The 18,530-nt window shown below is 41.4% G+C and overlaps 1 protein-coding gene across 1 annotated transcript in view; it reads left to right on the top strand.

The window, feature by feature from the left end:
- DNAJC2 (DnaJ heat shock protein family (Hsp40) member C2) overlaps positions 1-18,530 on the top strand; it is a 1,234,748-nt gene that overhangs the window by 323,278 nt on the left and 892,940 nt on the right. The window contains exon 9 of the mRNA XM_044088515.1: positions 4,503-4,583. Coding sequence (XP_043944450.1) covers positions 4,503-4,583 — 81 coding nt within the window. The remainder of the gene's footprint in view (positions 1-4,502; positions 4,584-18,530) is intronic.

Raw genomic sequence — 18,530 nt, 5'->3', positions numbered from 1 at the left:
CCAAGTGCAAAACACAGCGTTATTAAATCCATATAAAATAGATGAGCTCTTTCGTCCCAGAACACTAGAACTTCAAATCAGATACACATCCCCCTTATAAAGACATGTGGAAGGCATCATAATCATGAAATGAAAGAAGACAGAGACCCCCTTAAAGACATAACATTAAAATGCAGTAAAACAGTTGTATGTAATAAATATGCTATATAAAAGTTTGTTTACTATTAAAACTGAATATAAATATGTAAACATGGTATAAATTACAGTATTAAAAAGTATTTATCAAAAGACATTTTTTTTAAATCTATATAATACCATGTAATTTGTCTAATGCTTTGAGCTTTAAAAGGGAGCTGATTGAAATATTTTCATTTAATCCTGGCCAGTTACCGGCACCAAAGTGTAACTGCCAGTAAAGCTCTCTCTTTTCTAAGAATATGGACCAGGCTCCACCTCTAATATCTGTCCTTATACTATCTATTACAAAAAAATTAAACATATGTTCTTCATTGTCCAATATGTGTTTGCTCAAAGCATTGGTTAACTTTTTTGTTTTGATCTCATAGAGGTGCTCATAAATGCAATTTTTTAGTTTCCTGTCAGTTTTGCCAATATAAAAACAGCAACACTGGTTACAAACAGCACAATAAATCACTCTTTTAGAATTACAGTTACATCTGTGATTGTTGTGTCTTTCGGCTTTTCCCAGTTAGGGTTCGCCACAGTGGAACTCCAGTCCGCTAATGATTGGCAGTGGATTTTTATGTGCCGAGTAGCCAGCCCTGACGCACAACCTTCAACGAAGGTACACATTCACGCATGTCTCCACACAGAAGACGCTCTAGCTGAGAATTGAACAGGACAACGTCTTACTGTGAGGCGACAACGCTACCACAGCACCACCACAGTATTGTTGATGTTGTTTCCCTTTCCTTAATGTATTTACAAAAGTAGCACATACCACATTTGTTCAAGTTTGTGCTCAAGTCCACTTTGTTTTGTTTCAAATACATTTTTTAGGTTCCTACCTTTCCTATAAACTATGGTTGGAACTATATCATTGAAGGGTCTAATAGCATTATCTTGTCTTAAGATGGACCAATTCTTAAGTATTTGTTTTATTGGAATGCTGTCGGAAGAAAAGACTGTTATTAAGGAAGTCCTGTAGTCACTAATACCTGAAGTAGTGGCTTGAATGGTTATGTCATTATTGGTGTTAGGGCTGTGGTGTCCTAAATCTTCTCCTAGCAAAGGTAGATAGAAAGCCTTCTCTTTTATTGTTTAACAACTTCAAGTAAAATCTCCATAACAAAACTAACAGGATATCATCATTTCAACAAATATCAACAAAGTGGACTTGAGCACAAACTTGGATATATGAACAAAAGTGCTATGTGCCACTTTTGTAAATACATTAAGGAAGGGGGCACTTTTAACATCAACAATATTAATTTCAAAATTCATCACAGATGTAACTAACTCTGAAACAGTGATTTATTGTGCTGTGTATAACCAATGTTACTTTTATATTGGTAAAACTGACAGGAAACTAAAAAATCGGATTTATGAGCACCTCTGTGAGATCAAAACAAAAAAGTTAACTAATGCTTTGAGCAAACACATCGGACAATGAAGAACATGTTTAATTTTTTTGTAATAGTATAAGGACAGACATTAGAGGTGGAGCCTGGTCCATACTCTTAGAAAAGAGAGAGCTTTATTGGCAGTTACATTTTGGTGCAGTTAACTGACCAGGATTAAATGAAAATATTTCAGTTAGCTCCCTTTTAAAGCTCAAAGCATTAGACAGGTAAATTACATGGTATTATATATTTTAAATTATTTTTCTGATAAACACTTTTTGGTACTTTTCCGTTATCGGGTCAATACGCATTACACCGGCGTGCCACTTCTTTGCCTCGTTTCCTACACATGAATGACACTGTACTGTTAGCAGGCGTTAACTGCAGCATAGTTTCCAAAATAATGTTTGTGTAGAACATTTCTCTGAAGTAATAAAGTATATATTTTATAAAGTTGTTTACTAATGTTAAAACAGTACAAAAACGTGTTATACCAAATAAGTACATACCACAGAATAAACCAAAAACTCTGATTTGTTCACAAAACAGTAAGTGCTCTCATCGGTAGCTACAATAGAGCATGACTTCATCAGACTGTTACATCAAATAGACGCACCATCATTGTATGAGAGAGCTTGGGACACCTCCGATTTCCGAAGGATGATCCCAGGAACACCCCGGGAGTTTCCGTGAGAAGATCGTAGGGCCAGTTGCAGGCATGTGATTCTGCTTATTCACAGACCTCTGAAGTGTGCCTCATTTCGGAGAAATGGACCTCCTGTCGTGCCTTAAACAGTTCATATTACTCGAAATTCAACTTTAAAAAGAGAAGTTAAATATTGTGTGTTCTTAAATGATGCGTATTACCATTAATATTGATATTCTATATGCATTTCGGTAAGCAATCAGCATACATGTCAACTGTTCATATTTTCACAGCATCTCCATGTTTTTGAAAAATATTTGGGTCCCTTCCTCATAAAGTTTGAGGTTTTCTGTCACAATCAGTTAGAATTACAGTGAAGGGTGTACCCACATCAGCGGCATCAGTGCACGACCACTTGCTAACATTCCAAGTGCTGATTAGACATGTTGCCCCGATAACGGAAAAGTATCCACATTTTAATACTGTAATTTATACATTTTTACATATTTGTATTCCGTTTTAATAGGGTACAAACTATTTTATATAGCATATTTATTACATACAACTGTTTTACTGCATTTTAATGTTATGTCTTTAAGGGTGTGTGTCTTCTTTCATTTCATGATTATGATGCCTTCCACATGTCTTTATAAGGGGGACTTTACAATTTTATTGTATCTGATTAAGTTCTAATGTTCTGGGATGAAAGTGCTTATCTATTTTAAGTGGATTTAATAAAGCTGTGTTTTGCACTTGGATGACTTCTGGATCGATTTTTTTTTGGCTTGAATAAGCATTCTAGCATTCTGCTACTTCAGTGAGTATTTTAGCTGCCCTGTTTTGCACTTGGACGACTACTGGATTGATTTTTTGGCTTGTATAAGCATTCTGCAACTTCACTGGGGATTTCAGCTGCCCTGTTTGGCTTTCTGTCTTTTGAGCTAGTTTCTCTTTGTATTTTTTGTTTTTCCCATATATTGTTTCTCCTAGATCTGGAGTTTGACTTAACAGTAGTCTCCTCTAATATTTTTTTTCCAGTGAGACTGATTTATGGTTACCAGGCCAAGACAACTGTCCTGCCCTTCTCTGCTAACTTTGTCCTGTGCCTCCAGCGTGTCTCACTGGATGTGTTCCACTACTGCTTTACAATGCTGAGGCTTCTGACTGCTGCAGTGACTTTAGTTACCATGATGGGCCCTCAAGTCACCAGAGATTTCATGCGCCATTACTTTGATAGCAGGGCATGCTCATTGTGTTAAGGAGTTCCTCAGAATATTCTTTTAACCTCTCATCCATCTCTTTTGCAATGACTAGTATTTCCCTACTTTTTCTTTGCACAGCATGAGCAAGGCCCAAGCCTCTGCTACTGAGTGCACCTTGGTTTGCCACATTTTCCTTGAGGCTACCTAGCAGTCCTCCCTGTGGCCTCTCTAAATCCCTTCCATGCCTGGTTTGTTAGCTGAGCAGCTGCTGTCACTGTGGCTTTCTTGGCCTGTCAGTACCTCTTAAATGAATTGGGAAGGTTCTGCAGCAACACTGTCCAGATGGCCACTTTCTTCACTTTGACTGCTTCTCTCACCACTGGTTTCCAACTGTAACAGCTAAGGTTATCACCTTGATAGATACCAGTCATCTTCTAGCCACTGGTTTCTAGTCAACATCTCATTATTTGAGGTTTTAACGTGGTCTTTTCAAATTTATCATCCTTGTCTTCACTCAGAACAACTGAAGCCTTAAAGAGAAAAGGTGAACTTGTTTCACCCTTGTAGTCTCTGCCAAATGCACTTTTTTGGTAGATGTTCACAACTTTTCTTGACCATTATATACTTGGCACAATTTAGTTATTAAATGAGAAAGACATGACTATCTGTGGACTTCACATTTTCAGCCTTGTGCAGATTATAGGACGAATAATGTTTATGGGTAAAAGTAGAACATTATGCATGTTTTCATATTATTCATTTTAATTTACAAATTCATATGCTCCTATGAGATTGATTCTTGTTTAGTATAATGAAAGCAATTCAAATTAACTGTGCTTGGCCTTGTTTCATCTGTTCATCTTCATAAAAGCATAATTTTATTGTGAACATTCAAGCATTGTGGTTGTTTCTGCATTTCTTAAAACATATATTAAAGCACCCTGGCAAAAATGAACATGTTATGTTGAGAATTCATCTTCCTTGCAAAAGTGCTTTGAAACTTAATACTTAAAAGTGCTACCCTTAAATGGATGCCTACAGTGTCTTTTAACTTTTTGTGATGTTTAACAGGTGGTCAAATAAGAAAAATGTACCTCGTTTAGGAGATATGAAGTCATTAATTGAAGATGTCGATGCTTTTTATTCATTCTGGTAAGAGAGATTTTTTTTAAAGTTATTAATATCTCCTAATTTGATGTTCGCCATCTTTACCTGATGCAGCCTTCATTTGTGTGTTTATCTTTTGTCATGTTAATGAATGTCTTATTAGATTTGCAAGAAGATTATCAGGAAGAAAGGGGAGGAGGAATGCAACTTGGAAGGTGCAAATGTATTGGTATGTAGGCTAATGGGATATATTGATTTTCATGTCCGGTATCACACGGTCTATATAGAGAGTTCTCAGGTGGAATATAAGCCTGATGGGGGAGAGACATCTGTGTTTGTTAAGCCTTTTGATATGGCATGGTGTCATACTAGAAAAATATCTGCCAGTACTGAAGAAACACATTTGCTAAAGAGAAGGGATGTATATTTTTCCAGGAACTACTACATTTAGAAGTACAACAGTATACTGATTGATGGAAAATGTTACAACTGTAACCACCAGGAATCATTTCACCTAAAGGAAATTAGTCTGAAAACTGGAAGCTTTGGATCCAGAATGATCTATTTCTCAGTAGAGGTGGAATAGTTGAAAGATCTGTGAAGCCATATAGATAATTGATTGTCTTAGTTTTCTGCTTATTGAGAAAGACAAAATAGCAGCATGCAAAACAGCAGCCATATAAAGCATAAAATCCTATGGAAAGTATAGCTGCTTATGTTACAGAGCTAAAGGATGTGGCCAAATGCTGTGAATTTGGTGAGTTACATGATTCTCTATTAAGAAACTGTTGTGTAAGAAAAGAGGAAACAAGGGGCAGGCTATAAAAAAAAAAGACCCACCCTTACCAGAAACTGGGTGTGTTTAGAGCAAGTGAAATGACTAGTACACATATAAAGAATTAACTGATATAAATGAATGTGTGCAGAACTTTACCTACACATGTAATATACTGAACAAACCAATCTGGGTGTTATTTTCAAACAGAATAAAGTGCATCCATCTTAATTTCATAACACATACACACAACATTCTATAACTGTATATGCCCCTCAGTGTCTTTATTTCTACCCCATTACAAAACTAGCAGACCACTAAAGTCAGCTAGAGAAAATGTTCTGAACATAACCGTAAACATGCACCTAAATAAGTGATTTGTGCCCTTGGCTATTAATTTGCTCTGTTGTAGAAATGACTACCTCAAGAGTTGCACAACATCACTAACTTTGCATCCTTCAAAAACATTGTGAGTAGAAAACTTTTGCCAATCTCACCTAGGTACTACCCTGTTATGCTGTAGATGTTTCCTGCTCCCATATTGCAGCCTACTTGACTTGTTTGGTTTAGCCTTCTGAGCTAAACCTACTCTCTGTTTATTTCATGGCTTCCATGCATATGACTTAGAATAAACCTCTTCCATTCCTTTTTTAACACATTTATTAAATTATCGGCTAAAACATAGGCAAACATAAATTGTCAGAAAAGAAAGCAAACAGTGTTAACATTTTTCATTTTCCAGCATTACACATTGCATATGTTTTTCTTTATTTTTAACAATCATACACTCCAGTATTGCATAAATTGCTCACATCCTACCTTTCATGAAACTCAATTCCTCCTCTTCATCCTGAACAATTATTCTCCATGTATTGTTTCCACAAATTCCATTTATTTCAATGAATTTTGCTCCTCCTCCCCTTTTCTAAATCTCCCACCTCCAGTTTTTATCTCCTTTACAATATTCAATTACTGTTGATTAAATCTGAATTTCTATTTTTTAGTAATTACTTTTTTTGGCAGGCAATAGCATTAAACTTGCAAAACCACAGAAAAGAAGCAAAAAAAGTTTCCAAAATGACAGACAAGCTGCAGACAGGATCCCAAATTTATTCTCTGACTTTAGCACATCGACTTCAACAGTCTTCAAGAAGTATACAGAACATTATCAACGCATTCCCCTTAAATACCCACTGAGAACAATTAATCAATTAAAAAACAATTAAATAAACACTTGTATAATTAAATCAAATACTTCCAATTAATCTCACAATTAAGACCCTGTGGAACAAAGTTGTTATATTTCAGAATCAATAAAGATTCTTTAAATAACAGTTGATCTTTTAACATTTCATCATCTCCTAATTTTACAAAAATATTTTCTAAAACAGTTGCCTGTAGTAATTTATAGTCACTATTGTGACATGCTTTGAAGTGGACAGCAGTAGAACTTTCTATTTTTGTGTGTTGTTTTGGAATAGCATTAAACTTGTTTAAGGCCTTATTGTGTCTGAGGGGTTCAAATCCTGTGTCCCAGCTCAAACGAATAATTTCTTTACAGCCATTTCCTCCCTCAGCATTTCTGACGACAGCACTCTGTAGAGACGTTTTATAATCTTCCAACTCATTGCACACACACACACACACAATTTTGATCTGAAGTAGTTGACTTCATTTGGTCTTCAACCTGTGGGTTATGGATCCGTATCAGATCTGACACGGCCACATATCCAGCATCTGATCCAAGGTCCAAGCTCCTTCCCTTGCCCACAATGCACCCCATCTACTTCCTCTCTTCAGATCTCATTTGCTGCTGGAAAAGCAAGCATCATGGTCTGAGTTCTAGAGTAGTCGTTGGATGTTGAGTAAAGTTTTGGAAATTTTTGCTATCTGTCTTAACTTCTTTTCTTGCTTTTCTCTCTTTCTACCTCCCCGTGCAGTCGTTTAATAAAAAAAGGTTCTCATTCCCTTATTCTTCTTCTTTCTTTCTTCTTGAGTGAGTGTGTGGCTGGGTCTGTTTAGGGCATGGCTGAAGCCCCTAAATCAGATTTCAGAAAGTGCACAGAGTGTGGCCATAAGCTCTCCCCGGCCGATGGCCACACTGTGCATGGTGTGCCTGGGGCAGCTCACCTGCAAACCTCCTGTTCTGTCTGTGCTGGGTTTAATCCCAGAGCACTGAAGGACAGGAGGGATAAACTTATCCTGAAGAGACTACTTCCCTCCTCAGGGACTGTAGCTCCTATGCTCCCCACATCAGGAACAGCAGCTGCAACGTCTTCCTCTTCCCCGGCCTCAGGGACTCAAACTCCCACCAAGAGGTCCAGGGGAAGGGGAAAATCTAGGAAAGACCGGCTGAGGAAGCGGTCCCCCTACCGCCTAAATTTAGGCCAGAACCCAGGCCTGGATCACTCCGGCACCATTCCCCTAGGATCTCCCCGGAGCCAGAGGAATCCCAGATCCGGTTGCCTGTCAGGGCTTCCCCTCACCAGCATTCGAGATCTGTGTCTGTGGCCTCGTCCTCCAGCTCCACCTGGAGCCTCAGTCAAGCAGAGATTGATAAGATGATGTGGAGGTTTATCCGCACCCAGATTCAGATGGGAGTATTGCCTGCCTCATGCCGATCACTCCTTTTCCGATCCAACCTGTGGTTTCAGAGCCCCTGGATCCAAGGACCCTCTGGGTCGGTGCCGTCAGTACTTTGTACCTTGATGCCACCATTGCCTTGAGTGTTTTGGATCCGACCAGGTTGGATCCGAGCTTTTGGAGCCATAGTCTCTGGTTCAGATCCGAGGGGTTGCTGTTGGCTCTGAGTGTGTCGGAGCGCAGTATTCCCTTTGGCATCTCAGCTGCTGAAGTCTCTGTTCTGACTCCCCTGTTGAGTCAAAGGGGAATGGCTCCTGCTAGTACGTCTCAGGATGTCCATTCTCCTTCAACCATTGATGTGGTGGAGAGGGTTCTTTCGGTGCCATCGAAACCCTTGGCCATCTCGTCCTCAGACTCCGTCCTGACTGCCTGTGCTTTGGGTATGGTCCCGAACATCGTATCCTCTCAGGGACAGTCTGTGCCTGTTTTGCCTCAGGAAACTCCCCTGCGGGAGCGGCAGGACGTTGGTGAGTCCTCCCCAGAAAGTCCTACTGGGGATGTTCCTCGCAAGTGGACGTGTAAAAGGAGGCAGTTGGACCTCCCCACTGGAGTCCTTCTCCGAAGACACTGATTTGGAGGAAGGGGAAGGTTCCCCCGATTAACCCCCCCCCCCGAGGATGTCTCCTTTGGAGACGTCATGAAACTCCTTCGCTTGGCCGGGGGTCTGCCCAAAAACCAACTTAGGACAAGTCAGTGTTCCTCAAGGCACTCTGCACAGGCCCATCTACTTCCTGGGTGTCCCCTCCCGTGGATTCTTTAGTGGACCTAATAACATCTTGGGCTTGGAAGGAAGCGGACTCTGTGGTGCCTATCCCTAAGTGCCTTGATAAAGTCATTAGCCCCCTGTCAGACAGGACTTGGAATAAGTGGTCCCTGGTGGATGCTATGGTTGTGGTAGCCACCATGAAGAAAGAGCTCTGCAGGAGAGCTGTACAATCCATCCTCCTGACTGCGAGTCAAGGACGATGGACTATTTAGGGAAGCGGGTGTACGCTTCAGCGACCCTTTCCATAAGAGTGCTGAATTATATGGCACACGTCATTCGACTGCAGCGAGACTTAGTCAAGGAGATCACTGAGTCGACCCCAGAGTCCATGTTGGCAGAGGGCAAGAAGATGTTCTCCGCTCAGATGGCTACTCTCAAGGCAGTAGCTAATACGTCTTCTCTCCCATGCCACAGAGGGAGCCGCCAGGGCGGCCGGTACTGGCGTTGCCATGAGGCTGCATGCCTGACTCCAGCTTTGTTAATTCTCTGAACCATTTAAGGCATCATTTCCAAATGCCCTATATGACTGTTCTTCCCTGTCTGGGAAGTCAGTTCGAGAGACCTTGGTCCAGAGTGAGAAGGATGGGAAGACACTGTCTGCCATCAGGATATGCTTCCCCTCCCCTCAAAGATCCTTTTCTAGGAATCGATGAGGGTCGAAAAAGATGTGGTTTCGGAAGTCCCAAGCATTTTCCTGGGACACTCAGGACTCATCTTCCCCCAGAGGCAGAGGGGGTTATGATAGACGCCATCCGAGAGACAGAGGGGGGGTCCGAGAAACTTCGGTTCTCTAGAACCATTCTCAGACAGACCCGTGCAGCAGCCCTGAAGGGCTGCCCGACTGCTCATCTCTGGAGGCAGTCAGGGGTCACCTATCACTACACCCAGCAGCATGGGAGTCCGTAACGTCAGATCATTGGGTGTTGCAAATTATATCCAGAGGTTATTCCATCCCATTCATCGAACCACCTCTCCCACCGAATCACCTCTCAGATGTTCTACCCGCACAAAGGGAGGAAGCAGCTCTGGAGATAGACAAGCTGCTAAGAAAACGAGTCATCCAACCCATTCCCCCTAGGCCAAATCCAGGTCAGGCATTTATTCCAGGTTCTTTTTAGTGCCAAAGAAAATGGGGGACCTAAGACCATTCTGGATCTGTCCACCTTGGACCTGTCTAGCCAAGGTGAAATTCTGGATGGTCACTCCTTGATCCATCCTGTCCTACCTGCAGCTGAATGAGTGGATGTGCTCTATCGACCTCCAGGATGCGTACTATCATATCAGGATGGACAGGCACTCTCAGAGGTTTGTCTGCTTCCAGCTGGGAGCCAGTCATCATCAGTTCAGAGCCCTTCTGTTTGGTCGCACCACAGCCCCCAGGGTGTTCACCAAGGTGATGGCAGTAGTAGTGGCTCACCTGAGGCTTCAGGGTATTCGGGTCTTTCCTTACCTAGACAATTGGCTGTTGGCTGCCCCTTCCAAGCATCTACTTTACCTAGCCAGGGATTATTTCCTCTTACTAGCAAAAAGACTGGGCATCACCATCTATTTCAACAAATCGTCACTAGCCCCTTTTCAGATCCTAGACTTCATTGGGGCACAGTTGGACACTATCCAAATGAGTTTTCCTCACCCCAGACAGGGTACGCAGTCTGAAGTTTACACATTTTGTACGTCCTCCAAGCCAAAGTTCTGACTGTAGAAAACAGTACTGAGGGCATTGGGGTCTATGGTGGCCATACTCAACCTATTACCCTTGACGCAACTTCGCATGCAGATTCTTCAGTGGACTCTTGCAGTTCAGTGGTCTCCATTAGCTCTACCATTGTCTCATCTGGTTCGAATCTTCCGTGTATGCAGGGTCTCTCTTCAGTGGTGGATTCATTCCCTGGACCTAGTCAGGAGACGTCCCTTTCTTCCGTCCTTTCCCAAAACCACTGTGACCGCGGATGCTTCCCATTGGGGGGGGGGGCATTGCTCTGCAAGGACAGTTCAAGGCACATAATCCCCATCTGAGACCAATTTTGCATATCAACGTCCTGGAAATGAGGGCGATTCTTCATGCATTGCAGGCCCTTCATGCCCATCTTCCTCTAGGGACAATTATGATTCAGACAGACAACGTCTCAGTGGTCTGGTACATCAACAAACAAGGAGGAACCAGATCTTACCTCCTTTGTTGCGAAGCCATGAGAGTGTGGGAATGGACAATCTCCACCAGCCATTTTCTGGTGGCAGTGCACATACTGGGACAATCCAACATTCTAGCGGACAGGCTCAGCAGATTTAGTCTAATGCCTTATGAGTGGTCTCTGAATCCTTCAGTGGCAGAGCAGATCTTTCTAAAGTGTGGTCATCCTTGCTGCGATCTAGTCGCATCTCTTCCCAACGTGAAATGCAGCGAGTTCTTCACTGGGAAGCTCCCACAGACTCACTAATTCATGATTGGCCTCCCGGTCTTCTTTTTGCTTATCCTCCACTACCCCTCATCTGAAAGTTTCTTCAGAAACCCGCAGGCTGGGGAGCCAAGTCTGGTTTCCCTCTCTATGATCTCATCTAGTAGTTCCACCAAGGACGTTTGATCTGGTTCCAGATCTTATTTCTCATCCCTCGGGGATTCCTCACCCAGACTTGGACAGTCTGAAACTCACTGTTTGGCTGCTCCATTTCCCCTGATTATTAGGGCTCCTGGTTTATTACCTGCTGTTAAAACCATTTTGGTGGCGGCTCAAGTCTTCCACCAGAAGGATATGCCATAGCAAATGTTAACGTTTTTCCGTATGGGCTTCGCAGCGGTCATTGGATCTTTTTACTGCTCCTGTGTCCATAGTATAAGAGGTTTTGGTGGGGATTTTTCAGCAACATGCCAGTTCTTCCACTGTCAAAGTTCAACTCTGTGCAATTTCCAATTTTCATGTGGGGGAAAAACGTGACTTCATTAGCCTCTTCTAAACTTTGCAAGACCTTCCTTAAAGGTGCCTTTCTTCTCAGACCTCCGGTAAAGGATCCTACGCCTCTGTAGGACCTTAAGACTTTAGTCTCCCCTACTTTCAAACCTACAGCTTCAGTAGATTTGCAGTATCTGTCTTGGAAGACTGCCTTTTTGGTTGCCATTACTTGTGCCAGGAGAGTGTCAGAACTTCAAGCACTATCCATCAAAGTTCCTTATATGGTTTTCATAAGGATAGGGTGTCTTTGCATACTAACCTGTACTTTCTTCCCAAAGTAGTGTCAGAAGCAAATATTAATCAGACTATCAATCTTCCAGGCTTTTTTCCTAATTTTCAGAATAGGGGTGAATACAAATTACATCTGCTGGATGTGCACAGGTAATTACAATTCTACTTGCATAGGACAAAAACTTTTCATAAGTCTGATCAGTTGTTCGTTTCTTACTCAAATCCCTTCTTAGGGAAACCAATTTTTAAGGTGATGATTGCTCATTGGATTTCCCAGTGTATTACTCCAGCGTATTCTCTGAAGTGCATTTCCCCTCCGGGTCAGGTAAAAGCACATTCTACCAGGTCTATGGCTACTTCAGCAGATTTTTGGTCCAGGGTGTCGCTGGATGATGTCTGTTCTGCAGCTACTTGGTTTTCATCTCGTACCTTCAATTCACATTGTAAATTGGGCATTGTATCTAGGAACAGGGCATCCTTTGGCTCCACCGTGCTCTGGAATATCCTTCTATGAGGGCCACCCAGGCATTAGTAGCTGGAGACTGTCCCACAGGTTGAAGACCAAATGAAGTAATCTATTTCAGATAAAGAAGTTATGTGCTTACCATAATGTTCCATCTGAGTAGTTGTACTTCATTTGTCTTCAACCAACCCCTCCTTCCCTCGACCTTGTCACTATTGTCCTGGCCATGTATATGGAAGATGAACATCCAAGGAGTGTCCCTTGTTATGCTTTGGCTCAGGAATTTTGGGCTGCCAGTAGTGCTAAGGTCTCATTTTGTTAGGTGTATGTTTATGTTGAGCGGCAAACTCGATCTGAAGGGAGGAAGGAGACATGGAGCATTAATGAGTAAGGGGAGGAGCTTGGAGCTCGTATCAGATGATGGATATGTGACCGTGTCGGATCTGATACAGATCCATAACCCATAGGTTGAAGACAAATTAAGTACAACTACTCAGATGGAACGTTATGGTGAGTACATAACTTCTTTTTCCCAGTTACCTCTGTCCCATCTCACTACTGCATTTGCTGTTGACCTAAGAAAAAATTCTCTGAAGTCTTCCTGGGGTATAAAATACTGTTACAAATATTTCCAAGCAAAAATCATAAACATTCTGGACCTTTGCATACTTGAGAGACGTACAGATGTTCACCCATGTTCCTTTTGTAACTTGCTTTTCCAGTCTCTCTTCCCAATCTTTTACAAAAACCACAACAGAGATGCAAGGAGGTAGCTGTCCAGTGTTAAGTTAGAAGACTGATTTCATTTATTTGTGAAAAATTAAATCAGTTAAACATTACAATATTAAGGTACAGTAATAAACAGTCCAAAACATCAGATGTTCAGTCCCTTCATAGAATAGGAATTAAAAAGCCAGCACAAACAGGATTGGTCACCAGAATAATTCACATTTAATTTATGATAAGTGCTTTCATCCATGAACTTTTCAATAATGGCTTTAACCCATTGAAAAGTAATATATACATAAAGAAGCACAAAGCATTGTCAATAGTGATTGACAAACTCATACATAGTAATGAGTTTATTCTACAACTGTAAGCTAGCCTGATGTAAAACAAGTCATTTTTTTTGCAATCCAGATTAAAATAAAAACAGAGTATTATGAAAACAAAGTCCAAATAAACTGAAGTGCAGAACTAGTAATTAACTCCTAGTCCATCTCCAGACAGGGACAAGGTGTCACAAAACTCCCTTCACTAAAGACTAGTTGGCACCAAGGTGACACTAAGATCCTCCCAAAAGGAGCTCTAAAGTAAAAACTAAAATGAAACAAAAAAAAAATCAGAAAGCTGAAGTCAAGAAGTGTGTGTGTGTGTGTGTGTATATATATATATATATATATATATATATATATATATATATATATATATATATATATATAAAACAGGCACATGTATCAAGAAAACAGCACCGACTATAGTAATCTTGGAAAAAATGCAGTATGAAGCAACATCACAGACAATAAAATGCAATCAAAATAAAGACTGTGTAAGCATAAGTGTATTGAAAACAAAAAAAAAAGCACTTTCACCTATATGGCTTCATCAGATCACTGTTAAAACTGAGAATCCATAAAATCAATTATTAAAATGCAGATGATTATGAATATGTATAAGTTGTAGTAGAAAAGAAAATGAGCAGAAACATCAAACACCCAGGCATAAAGCGTCCAAGAAAAGGGAAGAAAGGAGCAAACATGTTGTGTCAAAACCTTTAATAAAATAATTTGTGGTCCAGCTTCCTAAGCTTGAAGAGTGCATTTAATTAGACATGCAAAATTATGTCCAGATGGGTTGTAGGCGATGAGACAAATTTGGCATTCCAGCTCCTCCTTTTCAAGAATGGCATTGCAGTTCCCCTCGAGTAATCCCATCTTGATCATGTCCAAAATGTGAAAAGTGAAAAAAATGACCTGGTGATTCAGTGCTTTACTTTGCAAGAGGATTCTTGCTTAGTCTATTTCTAATTTCAGATGTGTGCTAGCCTCCTCCTTTTAAAATTAGAATTAGTCTTCACCACCTAACAAACTTGACACTTAGAGCACTGGACTCTGTAAACAGTCTTTTTCATTGTTACAGTTCCCAGCCACCCTAATTTTTTTTACCCGTACTAGAGCAGATGAAAAAAAATCTCTGCAGCTCATGAACTGACAAAAGTTACAGAAAGGGGGCACACATTTAAAGGTACTAAGCCTGTCCATACTGTTCTTGTTAAATGTCCCTTCTAAATAAGACTTAATAATAATAATTAATAATTAATAATAAGACATACCGTTTTTGAAAACAAAAGAAGGGCCAGGATCCAGAATCTTGCTCACCAGTCTGTTACTAGACACAATGGACAAGTTGTTACAAATTATCCTTTTCATCTCATGGTCATCTTTACTGAAAGTTATGGTCATACTTCTTGTTAGTTTCTCTCTCCTTAAGTGTAGGGACTTCTGAAATTTGTAAGGCAAATTTGCAAGGCAAACACCTCAACTATTAGGCTACCCTCCCTCCCTTTTTGTCTTGGTTCATGTAAGGAATTCCCTTGCTTTTTAAGGTCCTTAATAGGATCAAAATTATGTCTGATAGTCACATTAAAGTACCCAAGAAAGTTTCTGTGGAGATCCTGCAGGTGCTTTAGAACATTAGCTGTTTCTCTGGTTGCATGAGCAGTCTACATAGCCTGTGACTGTATTACATTATATTTATTTGGTCATTTGTAGTGTGTGTTGCTGGCATGAAGCACTAAATTTACTTTTCCAGTCTTCTTAATCCAAACTTCTTCTTGGCCTTATTTCTCTCTAGTTATTTGCTCCTAATACCTTAGTTCCTTTGAAAACTTTATCCAATAAATTCTACCCCTCTTACCTATTTTCTATACCCCCATTTGCTGTTATTCATATTGACAAAAGCTCCCTTTCTGTGTTGGTTCAATTCTTAGAATACTTTTGCGAATTTATAAATATAATGGTCCTTATGATGGTGGTCATTTTCCTCAAGGATCTGCAACCAAAATCTACTCTCTCCTTATTTCTTAAACTTCCCCTATTTCACCATCACTTTTACTTTACTTTGATTTATAGCCTTCTGCTTGTGTTACGTATATGACCCCTAACTGCTTGTCTTTAAAGTATCACTTTAAGTCAGGCAACTGTAAATCCACTTGATGTTCTTTGTGTTTCACTGTTGCAGTCATCACACTTGGGTTATTTGCCTGCAGGTAGCCCTCAGTTGGCCCGAATACCAGAGTCTTGGGATTTCTGCGTCGGATGCTGTCACCTCTTCCATGACGTCAGGTCGTCAGGGGTATAAAACATGCAGCCGACACCATTATATCAGCTTTTCTTGCCGAGTGGGAGCCCGAAGCAGAAGCAGTTCGCAAGTGTCTGTCGGCCGCTACCTGAAATTTTCGTTTTTCGAGTTTCAAACCTGAAGTCTTCTAAAGCTAAGTACCCCGTTGGGGATCCTTTTTTCTTGCTCTAACCGATGTCAGAAAAAGTTAATAGTTATCTTGCCTGTGGAAAGCAAATACCGCAGAGATTTTCATTCTTACTGTGTCATGTGTTTAGGCCCAGACCACGACGTTCCTCACTGTTGGTTTTGTGCCTTGTTCAAGGCCCGAACTATTCGTCATCGGGCTATCTTTGTCGCTAAATTCTTTTGCTCTCATTCTCCGTATTCCAAAATGGCTTCATTAAGCCTTCCGATTACTGATCTTCCGAAAAAAACGTAAGGATAAAGACAGAGACAGACAGCATAGGTCCAAACCTGCCGATGACGCTTCCGTTAAGCTAGTCGCCAGTCCGCCGGTACTCAGTGAGGTGCTTTCACAGCCCCTGATACCCGCTTCTACAGATTCGCAGGCCTCTACTGAGACCCATTCGGAGTCCAGTATGCCGCAAGATGCTTCTTCGACTATGGAATCTGCGGATGTCTCTACCTTGGATGGGTCCGGAGCCACTGTGCAGGCACCGGCTTCTGACGGTGTATTCAGACCTTCTGATGTTCTTATTAAACAGACTACTTCATTTTTGACTAAAACTACCGAATTTCTCAGGCACAGAGTTCGCACTACGCTTAGGAAACCAACGACCAAAGCGCATTCTCAAGCTCCCATGCCTCAGAAACAAGTGCTTAGAATGGCTGAAGACCTTATTACTTTAATTAGGGGAAGCCAGCCTTCCCCCTCTAAAAGACAAAAATTGATTTTCCTTCTGATTCTACAGACCATGAGTCCGAAGACTCTGACCCCTCTGATTACCAAGACATACCCTTTATCCACCTATGAGGATTCAGATGCAGAGGATTCCATTCCCTCTGCCTCCCCTTCAAAGGACTTTTCTTTCGGTGAACTCTTGCATACCCTGAGAGCATTTCCATTGGGAATGCCAGGATTACCCTCAGTCCAAAAAGAGACGCGGGGAATTTTTACACTTGCCTCAGCACAGGCCTCTAGCTATATCCCCTGTCCTGGATATTGTAGATGTATTCATGGAATCAAGTCTTGCCCCCTGATACTTCCAGCTCCTAGAAAGCCTGACAGGTACTATAGAGTACCTGGCTCTCACAAATTTCTCTTTAAAAATCCTACTGTGGATCCAGAGACCATTTCCCAGGGACCTAAAGGTATTAAGGCTACTACAGCCAAAAACCCTACCCCTTTGGACAGGGATTCTAGGGCTTTAGACAGATGGGTTAAGAAGGTATATACCTCTGCAACTCTTGCCATCAGGGCTTTAAATTGTCAGTTTCACATGTTGAAGTACCAGCAGCATATTATGGAACTAATTAAACAAAAAATGTTGTTGATTCCTGACTGTGCAGAAAATAAAGATTTACAAGAGTTAATGCATTCTGCAAACCAAGTTGATAAACATACTTTGCAGTGTGGTTTCAATGCCTTAGAAGCATTTTGCCGGACTGCTGTCACTGGGTCCTTTCTGAGAAGGCATGCTTGGCTGACGGTGACGGAACAAATTTTGTCAGACCATGTCAAAGCAAAATTACTAGATGCTCCATTAAATCAAGAATGTTTGTTTGGCACAAAAGCAGAAGTTCTTAACACGATGGAGGAAAAAGCTAAATCTATGCAAACTGTTAAAGATTTCTTACAGGTACAGCCACCTTGATTCAGTAGGCATTGGCCTTCAAAAAACTGGTCCTTTCCAGTCCCTCCCAGGCCTTCTCAGTCCAAACCGAGGGGCAACAGACCACAAAGACTACAGTCTCGAGGTATGCACAGATCTAAACAATGGAGTGCTCCCACCTCAAAAACAGGGAGTGGTAAGCCACCGTCTTATGGAAAAAGTTCACAATGACTTGTCCTTCATCCTTCCCAGCCATGCCCAAGTACTTGCACTCCTAGGAGGAAAACTCGGCCTGCATGCAAAAAACTGGGAATACATTACCCAGGACCGATGGGTCTTAAACATTGTATCCCAGGGATACAGATTCCATTTCCACTCATTGCCAACCCCAAGCAGATTGCCAGACCTTCCTCCAATCCAGTGGGCAAAGGCCCAAAAGCAAGTACTTTATCTTCTCAGTATCAGGGCTATTCAACCTGTTCCAAGAGAGGAAAGGGGACATGGTTTCTACTCCAGACTGTTTCTGGTGGCAGACTGTTTCTGGTGGCCAGAAAAGAGAACTTTTGGCACCCTGTCTTGGATATGTCAATTGTCAGCACCTTCCTGGTGGTACCAAAGTTCAAAATGTTTACACTACAACAGCTGCTTCCTATGCTAGCCAAGGACTCCTGGCTGGTCACCCTAGACTTAAAAGAAGCTTATCTGCACATCCCCATAATGGAATCTTGCAGGAAATATCTATGTTTCAGGGCAGGCTCCATGTACTTATCAGTTCTTTGCACTTCCCTTTGGCTTATCTACTGCGCCCAGGGTATTCACAAAGTGCTTAGCTCCTGCCACTGCATTTTGCAAGCAGAGAAATATTCAGATTTACCCGTACTTGGACGATTGCCTGATTCACGTGGAAAGTCAGGACTTCCTATTACAGCACCTGGCATTTGTAAAGAGACTTCTAACTTCACTGGGGTACACCATCAACAAGGAGAAATCACACCTAGTACCCTGCCAACAGATTGTATTCCTGAGAGCAA

Source organism: Protopterus annectens, chromosome 11.part0 (genome assembly GCF_019279795.1).
Source record: "Protopterus annectens isolate FY-2018-M chromosome 11.part0, PAN1.0, whole genome shotgun sequence".
Classification (NCBI taxonomy): domain Eukaryota; kingdom Metazoa; phylum Chordata; order Ceratodontiformes; family Protopteridae; genus Protopterus; species Protopterus annectens.
The sequence above is the reverse complement of the archived record's forward strand: the minus strand, read 5'-3'. Positions and strand labels throughout refer to the sequence as shown.